This window comes from Onychostruthus taczanowskii, unplaced genomic scaffold (assembly GCF_017590055.1).
Source record: "Onychostruthus taczanowskii isolate IOZ18803 unplaced genomic scaffold, ASM1759005v1 scaffold63, whole genome shotgun sequence".
Classification (NCBI taxonomy): Eukaryota; Metazoa; Chordata; class Aves; order Passeriformes; family Passeridae; genus Onychostruthus; species Onychostruthus taczanowskii.
Genome location: NW_024504012.1, coordinates 4,200,972 through 4,214,728, shown reverse-complemented (window position 1 = coordinate 4,214,728; position 13,757 = coordinate 4,200,972). Strand labels below are relative to the sequence as shown.

At 52.3% G+C, this 13,757-nt stretch overlaps 1 protein-coding gene across 1 annotated transcript in view; it reads left to right on the top strand.

Annotated features, from left to right (window-relative positions):
* The window catches only part of NOTCH2 (notch receptor 2), an 82,029-nt gene extending 71,524 nt beyond the window's left edge, over positions 1–10,505 (top strand). The window contains exons 29-33 of the mRNA XM_041420008.1: positions 399–567; positions 4,821–5,122; positions 5,460–5,607; positions 5,858–5,955; positions 6,834–10,505. Coding sequence (XP_041275942.1) covers positions 399–567; positions 4,821–5,122; positions 5,460–5,607; positions 5,858–5,955; positions 6,834–8,174 — 2,058 coding nt within the window. The 3' untranslated portion in view covers positions 8,175–10,505. The remainder of the gene's footprint in view (positions 1–398; positions 568–4,820; positions 5,123–5,459; positions 5,608–5,857; positions 5,956–6,833) is intronic.
* Positions 10,506–13,757: the final 3,252 nt, after the last annotated feature.

The following is a 13,757-nucleotide window of genomic DNA, read 5'->3' as shown; positions in this document are numbered from 1 at the left end:
GGTAATATAATTGTATCCGAGGAGCAAATCTTCAGGCTAGCACTGCCACCACAGGCTGGTGGAGAAAGCAGAGAAAATCAGTACCTCCTGTTTCAGTGTCCCCTCCCCACAGCAGCAAAAGGGACAAGAAGGTTAATGTCACGTCTTGCAGCTCAGGCCTGACAATGTATGGTGAGAGTGTGAAAGCTGAGAATGCCAGGCAGAAGTAAATGCAGACCACCATTAGCTTAAAAGAAAACAAACCCCCCCCTAAAACAACAAGAAAGCAAACAGAAAACCAAACCGCAACAAAAATCCCCACCCAAACCCCACCTAAACTAAGAACACCCCAAGAACTTTTGAGTGTCTTTGGCCACTTGCTGGGTGTTTTGAAGCAGCTGCTTGTGTGCTGTGCTCAGGCTGAGGACCAGGCCCTGCTGCCAGAGGGGGACGAGCAGATTGACCAGCGCCAGTGGACGCAGCAGCACCTGGAGGCAGCGGACGTCTGCGGCAGCACCTCCCTGGCGCTCACACCCCCTCAGGCCGATCAAGAAGTGGATGTTCTGGATGTCAACGTCAGAGGGCCAGGTCAGTACTTGGAGTGTCTGTGTGTCCTGCCAGCCTGCCCGGTGTCCCATGGCTGGGGCTGCTAGTGTTATGAATTAAATGGAGTGTGCAGGAACACCAGCAGGGGTTTTATGGTGCTCAAGGAAAGCACAGTGTGCACTTCTGAAAAGAAAAGCTGGAAAGGTTAAACCGTGGTTTGTATCACATGGAATATCATGGAGCCAAGAAGAAAAGTTCACTTAGCAAGCACCTGTAAAATCTCATTTATAACAGTGTGTGCCTAAGTGATATTGTCAGAAATTTTGAATGCATAATTGTGCTGGAAATAACCCCCAGTTTCTCCAGGTGGTTCACTGCAGATGTCCATGATAGACTTTTCTAAGGACCAACTTAGCAGATTTTATACCTGAGGTGTCTGTTGTCAGTTGAGGAAGCACGGATGGCCTTTTCCTGAATAAGATGACTTTTTGGCAGACAGTCTGTCCTTGTTAGCAGTGTGTGAGGTGTCTGTCCTGAACAGAGTAGCGAGGCAGAATTTTTTTTTAATTCCCTGATTTATATCTTCAGCTTATGATGATCCAAGTCACTGAATTCATAACAAAACTGTGGACTTGGAAGGTTTCTTTAACATGCAGGCAGGTTTGCTCCTCTCAGTCCCAAATGACTAGATGCCCTGGAAACCCTCTCCTGCTTTTTATGAGTGTAGTACTAAAGCTGTATAAGCTGGTAAGGGGCTGAGTGGGTCACCTGGTAATAACTGATCTCTGGGCTCTGAGATGAGACAGTTGACCAAGGACTTTATTCTGGTTGGAAGAGCTGCAAACATGGCTCTTGTTTATATGCAGAGAGGTGATGCTGATGATATTGCTGCAATTCCTTTTTCTACTGCGTTTTGTGGGAATATTTCCATGCAATTTAAGGATGACTGGATCCATTCTCTCAGTTCCTTTCTATTGTCTTTTGTGCTCATTGACCCATTAGCTCTCCTAATGCAAAGGGAAGGAGGGATTTTTGTGTAACGAGTGTGAGAACATAAACCATCACTTTCTGCCAAATTTAAGCTTTTCTTTATTTCCCCTATTGAAACTTCTAGTTGTGTGGCAGGGTAGAAGCTTTCCAAGTGCAGGCAATAATGTTCTTAAGACTCCAGTTTATTTTCACATTCATCCAAAGCTTTGTCCAACAACAGCAATGAAATAATACTGACCTGTGAGTTGTTTTCCTGCCAACCAGATACAATTGTAAAGCTTGCAGCAAGCTGCTCTTAAGTTATTTCTCGCTGTGGCATCAGAAGCAAGCAGCTGTCAGGAGCAGAAATAATTTTAAAAGTCTGAGAGATGTTGGAATAATGGGTTAGTAAGGAGGGGTAGCATTCCTCACATTTAAATGTGGCTCTTTCTCTGCCCTGGCCACCCTCACTTTTGCAGGCAGTTGGAAAAATGGGTCCTTCTGAGAGGTAGTTGCCCTCTGTCCCAAGAAGTCTGAAAATTGGATTTCACATCCCAATAATGCTTTGCTGCTCCTAATTAATTACAAAGGGTGTTCAGGCTGACTGACTTAAGTGCAGGTGTCTGGGCTGGAGCCACCTGAGGCTGGGTGAGTTAGATCCTGGCTGCAGGTGCAGGTTGAACAGCAGAGATCTCTTCTTGAGAGGGGAGAAACACCTCGGTGCACCAAGGGTTTGTGCCCTCTCTTAACCCACCGCCTTCTGCAGTCTCTCAAATCTAGGGGGATCCAAGATCTTCTGCAGTCTCTCAAATCGAGGGGGATCCAAGCTCTCCAGTGTCCTCCAGAAGCATTGCCTAGAGATTTTTCCTGTGGGTTCCTTATATCCCAGCTTTCAGTACCTTGTGCCTGACCTTCAGGAGTAGCTGTCTGGTGAACTCCTGACTTTACTACCTCACTCTGCATTTTACATGTACTCAGGGGCTGTCCTACTGAAAGACAGCAAACAGAAGAGTTTTTATAAAATGCTGCCACCACCTTTGTCTCCCCATGCTATTCTTTTGCTGTGTCCCCCAGAGCAGTGAGGACATTCTTTTCACTGGAGTTATTGTGAGTGTGTAACCAGGGTAATGCAATTATAGGCATAACTGGTAACACCACCTATAATTAAAATTGATGAACTGTCTCTATTATATGCCCCTCTTTTTTTTCAGTTACTAAAACTTCAGTGGTTTAGACTGGAATTTTCCATGCTGGATGTCTGCCTCTAGCTGGATGCTTTTAGGTTCTTTTCCAGCTCTTTGAGAGAACAAGCTGGAAGGAGGAAAAAAGACATTGTGTCCACATGTGGTTTTTTTTTTCCTCTAGTAGTCCATCAAGCACTTAATTGTGACTGTCTAGCTGGATGTGCTTTTGCTAGCCTCATAAAACCAGCCGTGTGTGGCCAACTTGCAAGGCTCTGAGAAGAGCTGCACGTACCTGAGAAACCCTGTGGAGGGTGGCAGCTAATTATTCCAGGGATTTAATGCTCTGCTGTCCCTGTGGAGAAGCTAGGCACGAACATCCAGGATAACTGCAGTGATTGAGCAAGCCAGACCTATCCTGTGAGTGGTTTTTCCCAGAGCTGTGGTGCTGGGGGAAAGGAAAGCTCCTTTCTGTGCTCTGTCTCTCTGCTCTTTGTGTTGTGGCAGTAGGAAGGAGACCACAACCTGACTGGAATACTGAGGAGTGTTCATTTGGGACAAGGGAGCAGAGCCAGCAGCGGGAGGGAGAAGCACAAAGGGAGATATAGCTTTGGAGAGAGGGTCTGCAGACAGGGCTGGATCTTGGAACTGAACCTGTGCCCATACCTCAGCAGCACTTGGCTGCTGTCCGTCCAAATCCTGGGAGAGGAGCGGGCTGGAAGGGAGGCTGTGTGTCCTGTGGTGGGGAGCCACTAGGAGGAGCGTGCAGGCTGTGGAGCCCGGGCAGAGCCTGCTCCTCCAGTGCCCCCGCTGGAACTGGAGATTTCTAGAAAGTTTTGGAGCTGTCTTAAAGCAGAGAGCCAGGAATGCTCAGTGATCAGAAGCTGGAAATGGGAGCAGGGCGTTAGAGCTGTGTGTGCTACTTCTAGCAGGAGGTATCACCTTGTTTATGTGCACAGGACCCCGGGGTGGCTTTGTGCTCTGGGACTGAGAGCTGTGCAGGCAGAGAAGCTGCTGTTTGTCCCCTGCTTGCCCATGGGATAAATCAGGTACTTGCTGAAAAAATAGTCTTGTATTTCTGCTGGTGGGCTCCAGTGGAGCGATCAGCAGAGTGAGGTTCCCCTCTGCTGCCATCTCAGTCCCTCTTGCTTTCCAGGTGCTTCTGAAGGATGTGCAGGAAAGCATTAAATTAGCAAGGAAGCATCAGTGTCTACAGCTGCCGTTTTGGGGCTTTAGGGAATGTCATGTAATGTTCAGAGGCTGCTGGAACTGAAGCACTCAGCATTTTAATGGGTTGCTGAAAATATATGATGTTTTAAATCTTAATTGTCCTGCATCAAGGAGGGTATAACAAGGGTGAAAAATCAGCAGTATGTGATGGTCTTCCTGCACTGTCCTCTCTGATTGGCAGAGAGGGAGATTCATCAGAGGAAGCTAAGTTAAATTAGAGGTTTGGAGGAGCCTTTCTCCTTCCACTGACAATGCAGGGATCCTGGTTGGATGAGTGTGACTTTAGCCTTTGTGGGCATCCCATCACTGGAGGCTTGAGGAGAGTAAGACCAGTATCTCCCAAAGTACTCAGACTGTGTGAGAGTATTCATCCTGGGGCATTTGTCAGCTTTGAGTGCTCGACTGTCACAGCTTCAGGATCCTTCTTGTGATAACCTTGCTGTAGATTTGAAGGCTTTTGCCTGCATTTCACTTCAGGTTAATATCTGAAGTGAATGTCACCAATAATCAGTGGCTAGTTGTTGAATAATTTTTCCTTCAACTGTTTCTTTTCCCCAGGGATGTGATTAGAACATCTGTATGAACAGTTACACTGAATGGTCAAAATTACTTTGATTTTTATAGCGCTTGCTTCTCTCAGCTAGCCTTTACTTTTTGTGGAAGTTTTACACTTCAGCAGCAAAGTTTTTTTTTGTTTTATGATGATCTTAGTCTTTAGAGGAATATCTTAATTTCTGTTGGGTTTGCAGTAGGTTACTCATGCTTGGAAGGAAGATAACTCACTAACTGTGGGGCTTTAAGAAGAGGTCTGTGTTAAAGCAACAGGAGGGACTGTCTGTAGCTCAGGGGAGAATGGTTGTAGGAAGGTTTCCATGCCTTTGCCAGGTTACTGTATCCCCATCTCTCCCTCTGCAGATGGCTGCACTCCGCTGATGTTGGCATCTCTGCGTGCGGGCGGCTCCGACATCAGCGAGGATGACGAGGACGGGGAAGACTCCTCAGCAAACATCATCACGGATCTGATCTACCAGGGAGCCAACCTGCAGGCGCAGACAGACCGCACCGGGGAGATGGCTCTGCACCTGGCAGCCCGCTACTCCCGAGCCGACGCTGCCAAGCGGCTCCTGGATGCCGGGGCGGATGCCAACGCCCGGGACAACATGGGACGGACCCCTCTGCACGCAGCCGTGGCTGCTGACGCCCAGGGGGTCTTTCAGGTATGGCCACTGGAGAGCTCTGTGTTTATATGAGCCTGTCCAAGCTGTGCTCTGTTCACTCACAGCCCTGCTCTCGTGCCTTCCACAGTGTGGTGGTGAGGCAGAGCTGTTTTACGTCCAGTTTCCTCGGGTGTTCACAGCTTGAAGAACTCAGTGTGCATAAATCATCTGGCGTGTATTTATTTGGTCTGTTTGCCCCTGTCATCTGCTTTCTGGGTCCTTGCGTTTCAGTGCTCAGGCTGCTTTGCCGTTGCAAAATTTCTCTTGAGATTCTGCCAAATCCTCGGTTTTGGTCTGTAGTGGTATTGAAAACAATCCATCTTCTCCTGTTGTCCAGATCCTGATCCGTAACAGAGTGACAGACTTGGACGCTCGGATGAATGATGGGACGACCCCGTTAATTCTGGCTGCACGTCTGGCTGTGGAAGGGATGGTGGCTGAGCTCATTAACTGCCAGGCTGATGTGAACGCCGTGGATGACCACGGTAATGTGAACACCGTGTGCCAGGCTGGACAAATATTTGCCGTGGTGTGAGCAGGGAGGGGTGGGTTCTGCTCTCCCAAAGTGGGAGCTCTTCATAAATTCTGTGGCTAAATCACACACTGGACTGTCCTGTGAAGTCCCCCAGTGGTAATAAACTACAGGCTGCTGCACAGTGGCTTGGTTAAACAATCCTGGAGGAGAAGCAAAATAGCTCCTTGGTTTGTTACTGACATTGTTGTGTTTCCCTGCAGGTAAATCTGCTCTTCACTGGGCTGCTGCTGTCAACAATGTGGAAGCAACACTGGTACTGCTGAAAAATGGAGCCAACAGAGACATGCAGGATAACAAGGTACAGCGTGGTGGTGCTCAGCAAGCCTCTGCTTCCTATCTCAAAGCATCTCTTCACTGTTGGTAGTGAGCTAAGTTCAGATTTTCTGAACTGGATGCTCAGTGCAGGTCTTCCAAACCCAGGCTGTGACTGGAGCTCTCCCCAAGTGCTGGGTGTCTTACAGGGTTCCTGATATGGAAGAGCAATACTCTTCCTTGTTTGGCCAAGTGCTGGGCATCAATGCTGTCCTGCTTTCCTTGCAGGGAAGGAATGCAAGACGCAGTCAGTGGTGTGTGAGGGCAGCAGGTGAAGTGCTGCTGGTGTCAAACAGCTGGATTACAGTTAGCAGTTATAAAAATACCTGGTGGCACAGTAGCAGTGGCATCCAGTGACATTCCAGGGATCAGTGCAGGGTGGAGATGAGGGACAAGCTCCTCTGTTTGACAGACTGTGCTGTTCTGTAGCTTCACTGTGTCTTAGTCCTTGATATATCTCCTCTGCCTAAAGCATCTTTTTTGGATTATTATGTATCACTCAGTGGATTTTAGAGCTACCAACAAGCTATTGTTCCTTACTGGGCTGTTTACCCTTTTGTACCTTTCCCTCATAAGAGGCAATAGGAGGAAGCACCAGGTGCTTTCATGGTTCCTCCAAGGATCTACGGCACAATAGTGCCCTTCCTGGTGGGAAAGTTCAGCCTGTGCTCCACTGCTGTGTATGAAATTATTTGTAATCTGCCTTTTTCAGTGTGCAGCTCTCAGGGTGGGGGGCTCTTGGAGGCTGTTATTGTGACACTGCATTTTACAGTGCTTGCCAGGCTGCCACACCATAAGGGATTATGAGTTGTAAGTCACTCTCCCTACCCTGAAGCTCCTAAAACATTTACTCTGTGTTTCCAGGAGGAGACTCCACTCTTCCTCGCTGCTCGGGAAGGCAGCTTTGAAGCGGCAAAAATCTTGCTGGACCATTTTGCCAACCGAGACATCACGGACCACATGGACCGGCTGCCGCGGGACGTGGCCCAGGACCGGATGCACCACGACATCGTGCAGCTCCTCAACGAGTACAACGTGGCCCACAGCCCTGCCGGGCACCCCGGGGCCATGCTGAACTCTGCCCTCTCCCCAGTCATCTGTGGCCCCAACAGGTCCTTCCTCAACCTGAAACACGCGTCACTAAGCAAGAAGTCACGAAAACCGAATGCCAAAGGCATGCCCACCAGCCTCACCAAAGATGCAAAGAGGAGAAGGAAGAAGTCCCTCAGCGAAGGCAAAGGGCAGTTTTCAGAGAGCTCCGTGACCCTGTCACCGGTGGATTCCCTGGAGTCTCCCCATGCTTTTGCATCTGAACCAACCTCCTCTCCTGTGATGCCGTCACCGGGGGTGCTGCACTCGTCACCCAGCTCGCTGCTGGCGGCTCCGTCGGTGCAGGCTGCGCACACCATGTCCTTCTCCAACCTCCACGAGATGCAGCCCCTGGGCCGTGGGTCCAGCACGGTGCTCCCGTCCGTCAGCCAGCTGCTCTCGCAGCACAGAACCACCCCTCCCAACAGCGGGCTCGGCAGGCTGCGGCCAGGCAACGTCTCCACCGAGTGGATGAACCGCATGGAGGTGAATGAGTCCCAGTACAACGAGATGTTTGGCATGGTGCCCCAGGTGATGCATTCCCACCCCAGCGTTTCTCAGCAGAGCGGCTTGGTTCAAGCGGACGCGAAGCACCTGGGGGTGTCCAGGGAGTCTTTGCCCCCCATCATGACTTTCCAGCTGGTTCCCAAGGGCAGCATAAACCAGCAAGCACTGCCGCAGCAGGCCCAGTCAAACTGCGCTCAGAACATGGCTGGCCCTCTTAGCTCCATGTACCAGATCCCAGATCTAGCCCAGCTGCCCAGCGCCTCGTTCTCCATGGCTGCCATCCCTCAGCAGGACGGCCAGGTGGCTCAGACGGTCCTCCCGGCCTACCACCAGTTCCAGAGCTCGATGGGGAAGTACCCCACGCCTCCCTCCCAGCACAGCTGCTACTCCTCGGCCACAGAACGGACTCCTAGCCACAACCGGCACTTACAAGGGGAGCACCCGTACCTGACTCCGTCGCCCGAATCTCCGGACCAGTGGTCAAGCTCTTCCCCACACTCTGCCTCTGACTGGTCTGACGTGGCAACCAGTCCCAGTAACAACCAGCGCGGGCCAGCAGCCGCCCACATGACGGAGCAGCAGCGGAACAACATGCAGGTGTACGCCTGAAGGCTGCCCACGGTGCAGCCCCACTGAAGCGGACTCCAGAACTCATGAAGGTCTTCCAGGATGGAAATGAAGAACCATTTTAGTATCCAAGAGTCTTAATGAGCCTAGGATGTTCTTTCGTTGGAGGGACTGTGGTTGCTGTAGACTTGTATGCTTTCATGCTAAATGGAGAACTGTAGAAGCTGGTAATGGAGAAGACCAGCTGGGTCATTTCTGACCAACTGTACGTGACTGCTGTCTGCACTGGATTCTCCAGTCTGCTTTTAAACACGTTCCACCATTGCTTTGGGGAGACAGCTCTTCAGCTTAATACATCTTGTGGTCATTTCTCCAGAAATTTAGCCAAAACCAGCTTTGTATCCTTATTTTGTTACTCCTCCTGTTACCCACGTAACCTCTCTCTGAAGCACCTTCTACTAGTTCTCCTGGAGTTCAAGTTGCCTTGTCTTGACACAGCTCAGAGCTGCACCCACATTCCTAGCCCCGCTCCTTCCCTCGTCCACTCTTGCTCAGCAAGCGAGCAGGACCTCCCAAAACACCTGCAGGTCAAGTGATGCCTCCTGTCACGCAGCTTCACCCATTCTTCTTCAGGAGTCTTTGCCTTGTAGAGACCCACTAACACCCCTTAGCGTTCTCACTGCCTGCTCCCCAGGTATTATGAGATTATATATACATATAGTCTTTTTAGGTTGTTTGTTTTGTTATTTTCCCTCCCAAAAACGCTGGTCTGACCTGGTCTTCCCACCACGGTGGCCCATGGGCCCATCTCTGCCCTGAGACACCCCTGACCATTTTGACACACTACCCTCTCCGTGCCCCCATCCTGCCAGGAGTGTCCATGACTGCCTCCGTGGGCTCCCATGCCAGAAGAGATGCACTGCAACTGATACAGGCCTTTTGGGATGAGCACGAGTGTTTCAAAAACTGGTAACACAAGCTCCCAGCGTTCTTGCACAGTAGTCCCCTCCCCTCCATCCAAGGGTGGCTGTGTGTCCTGTCCTCCAGATACCATATGCTGCCTCTTTATGGTGTTATCAACAAGTGTCAAACATGTGGTTTACATGTTTGCGGTGTGTGTCCTTCTGCGTCAGGAACGACATCCAGCCCTTTGAAAAGTGTCCCTTTTGCTGCAGCCCTGGGTCACAGCTGCCTCGTCTTCCCCTCGCGGCGCGCGGAGGCCGCAGCACTGACTGCCCAGCAGGCCTCCAGCAGCACGAGCGGCGTGCCAGGAGCTGGGCTGTGGCAGCAGACCAAATAGCTCAGAAACCATTGCCTCCTGCAGCTTGGTGCACAGCTCTGGGGCTGTCCTCTGCCCTCGGCTTCAGCCTGAGCAGAGATCTCCCAGCCGAGGTGGCCCGTGTGCTCTGTGGGACAGTAGGGCCGCTCGTGGTGCAGCTGCCCCCGTAGTTTTGGAGCTGTGGAAGCCAGCTGTCACTGACCTTAGGCAAACAGCTCTTTCAGCTTCGTCTGCAAGAGGAAAGGGCTCCAGACCGGCCAGCAGCTGAAGTGAACATTGTGGGGATGGTTTGCTCCTACCTCTTCAGGGGAGTGCTGCAGACACGTCTTCCAAAGAGCTCGGGGTGCCGGCTGCTGCCAAAGGACTGAAGGCCGCTCCCCTGCGAGCAGGCCATCCAACACCCTACCGTGTACAGTATTGTCTCTGGCGTTCCTTTCCATTCTAATCAAGAGTCAAAGTTGCTTTTCTTTTTTTTTTTTTTTGTTTTGTTTTCCAATTCCACTCAATGGTACATGAAGGCAAGGCCTCAGGAGGAGCTGGTTCCCGGGGCCGTCGCTTTGGGCTGAAGTTTTTAGTTGTGTGTGAAGTTCTGCTTTTCACGGCGCACACAGTGTTCCCCGGCACGCTCGCTGCAGCGTGGCCGCCGGAGTGCAGCTGACTCAGACCTCCGGGGGGTCTGTCCAGGTACACCTTTCACTGCGAATAATGAAGTGTTGCTACATCCATGCTAAAGAAACAAAGGGCTTTTTGCTCGTTAGCTCCAAATAACCAAGTGCCTTTTTATATATGTGGCTACCTTTTACAAGATGAGTGCTTTCTGTGGAATGAAGCCGGTTCCGTGCCTGGCTGTTAATACGATGGCCCTCTGCCTTTCTTCTCTATTTTTTTTAACTACTTGTAAAGATAATATCTCCTTAAGGTGGTATTTTATCTCTTTAAGTTGTAGAGTAACCATTCACACAGCAGCATTTTCCTATATTAATAATGGAAAATATTTGCTTATTTTTACATTTTTTATAAAAGTCTTTTATGAAAATAGTTGCTGCCAAATGTATAAGCAATTTTTATCCCCAGAATAAAAAGTATGTGCCCAGTGTCTGTGTGCCGCTGTTTTCATTTTGTTTTCCTGGCTACTGTGACACAGCCACCGGCTTATAAATGAATCAGGGGTTGCTCTGACTCAGCACCCCATGAACCCCACCACGTAGCTCCTCCCAAGGGAGCTGGAAGCAGCCTGGTGTGGGTGTAGCAGGTGGATTTTGGGTCTCTTGGTTAGCTGAGAAGGGGGCAGTAAAGCGGCAGCCAAGCAGCTGGGCAGGATGGGGAGGGACTGGAATGGGTCCTTTCCTGGGCACTTTGGGTGAGAGCTCGCTGCCTGTGGGAGCCAGGGAAGGCTTTTAGGAAGGTGGTGAGCGAGTGTGGGCTGGGCAGTGGGGCTGTGGATTCACTCACTCTCTCGGGTCCTGCTTGCTTCCCTGTCCTTCCAGTAGGGAAGAGGACCCTCATCCCTGGAGCTGGGGCTGCCTCCCTGGCTTTGTCTCAGGGGTTGATGCATGGAATCCTTAAGGTTGGAACAGCCCCCTAAAATCATCGAGTCCAACCTTTAACCTGGCACTGCTGTATTCACCCCTTAACCGTGTCCCCAAATGCCACATACAGATGTTTTTGGAACATTCCAGGGATGGTGATTCCACCTCTTTCTGGGCAGCCTGATCCAATGCCTGACTGCCCTTTCACTGACAAAATTTTCCCTCGCATCCTATCTAAACCTCCCCTGATGCAACTTGAAACCATTTCCTTTCATCCTGTTGCTTCTTACCTGGGAGAAGAGACCAACCCCCACCTGTCTACTGCCTCCTTTCAGATTGTAGAGAGTGATAAGGTGCCCCCTGAGCCTCCATTTTTCCAGACTAAGAGCACGAAGATGTGTGATTCTCCAGCCTCTGAAACAGGGAATCACCACTCCTCTGTGCTGGTCTCAGGCTTGAAGAGTTTGGCTTGAGCAATTAGAAAATACACTGTCAATAGCTGCTGAGCTGTGTTTGGAGCACAGAGGTGCCTCTGAAACCTTGGGCTCCACTGGTGCTCACCTGGCTGTTCTCCAGCTCTTGCTGTGACTCTCATGGAGCCAGTAGCTGAGTTACGATGCTGAGCTGGGGTAAAGTTGCTGGAGGCATTTTAAGGGTTTAATATTCAAACAGTGCAGCTCCTTTATCTCCTGGTAGAGCCAGCTGGGTGAGTCCAAATCTCCGGGAGACATTAGTCCACGTTCTCCCACAGCTTGCACATCTGTGCCAAAGTTTAGCGAGCTCTGCCGAGCCCCTGGCACAGCAGCATCGAGCTCCCTGGTGCTCAGGCTGAGACTTGAAGCTGTCTCCTGGGGCTGCTCATGCCTCCTCCCCAGCCCAGGATGGCCAGGGGCTTGTGGAAACTTGTGTTGCATCCAAACCGAACCATCCAGGCAGGGAGCTGCCACATCCCTTATCTAACTGAGGAGTAGTGGAGGAGCCTCAGGCTCTGTGGGGGAGCTTTTTCACTGTTTTTCCATAAATCAAGGGTGGAGTCCTGTTTTCTGGGGAGTTGCTGTGTTTGCAGGGTTTTGCCATTGATCGGGGCAGCTGATGTGTGGCGGGTTGTTTCTTTCAGAAGCGATAGCAGGCAGCAGCTGTGTTTGGACACGAGAAGGTTTCACCCCCGAGGATGCCTAGCAAGCAGCAGCAGCTCTATCCTGCTGTGTGGGTGAAGGAGAGGGGTCTGATCCACCTCTCGTCCCGGGGCAGAAGGCAGACCTGCCTCTGCACGCCGCAGGGAGCTGCTCCCTGTGGATGTAGCAGCGTTCACGGCTGCGTGTTTCAGCAAATGCTGCCGCGGAGGAGAGCCCATGGCAGTCCCTGGGTTGTGCGTGGCTTGAGCCTGACACAAAGCTACACGTGAGGGGGGAAGCAGGGCTCAGCCCTGGGTCTGAATCCTCTGCAGGTCACACAGAACCAGGCCCTCAAGGGCAGCTCCCCTCCTTCCCACCAGCCTCCACCAAGGCTTTTGGGGAGGGAGAGCCCGGCGTTGGCCGGAGCTGGCGGCAGCAGGATGATCTTTCAAAGCCGCTCTGGTCCCTCAGGACGCAGCGAAGCGACGCCGCAGAGCAGCGAGTGGCAGCAGGAACGGGGAGAACTCCAGCTGCCTCCCACAGGTGCGGAGGACACCCTGGGGCAGGGAGCAAGGACCGTGGCAGAGAAGGCTGTGCCAGACCTTGCCGAAGGGTTCCAGCTGCTGGGGCCGGGAGCTCATCCCTGTGGCTCCATGCCGGCAGCAACCTCCTCGGGCTGGGGCTGCAGGGAGCCGCCTGGGACAGGGGCAGTGAGGGGCTGCTGCTGCGGGAGCTGCCCCTTCCTCCCGGAGGGACACGGAGTGACGAAGGCTTGCGTCACGGCCGGGCCCGAGGGCTGGGCATCCTCCCCGCTACCTGATGGCATCGCCAGCCCCCGGCTGCAGGCTGTTCCCACATCCCGGCCTCCCATCCTGCTCGCAAACATCCCCCGGCAGTTCAAACAAGGGCGGTGTGTGGGTGACGCATGGCAGAGCGGGGCAGGGCGCGGGGCCCGGCCGGGTGCCATCCCTTGGCTGGGGACAGGGACAGTGCCAGGGGGTCGGACCCACGGCCCGGCCGCTGGTGGCAGGGATGCCCTGGCCGGGATCGGGGATCACCCCCGAGGCTCACTCCCGCCAGCCCCCGCCTGGTCCAGCGGGCATCCCTGCCAGGTGCCAGGCTGCTCTGGGCTGGAAGATTATATCTGTATCGCGGGAGCAATTAATCATGATTGCAGGGGTTTATTGACCAACTAGGACGGGTTCTTCCTGTCTGTTTCTGAAGATATGTTAAATGCAAACAGACTGGAGATCTGGGCAATTTTCCAACGAAGTGGGGGGGGGATGGAGGGGGGTCAGCGTAAGATTTTTATGGTGAGAATCACCTGAGTAGGGCAAACAGATAATGGTGAGCACCAGGCTATAAAGGGCAGCTCCTCTCCTCTCCTGTCCCGGTGACCCACGACAAGCCGCTATTCCTCATCATCTCCGGACAACAGGTGAGGAAGAGGACCCTCACAAGGCAGCTGGGGCCTCGGGATGCTCAGAGCTGGCTCACGGGCAAGCAGGAGCTGGTCCCTCTCCCTGGCTGCTCCCGCGGGAGCCGAGCTCTGCCCTCGCTGGATGGGGCAGGCTGTGATGCTGCATTTTTCAGCCCTGCGTTGACTTTTGTCGCTGCTTCTTTGAGGGGAAGACGAGCTGAATCTGCAAATCGGCCCCGGTGCCCAGGGATTAGCCCAGATAAAGGGGAACTGCGCTGATGC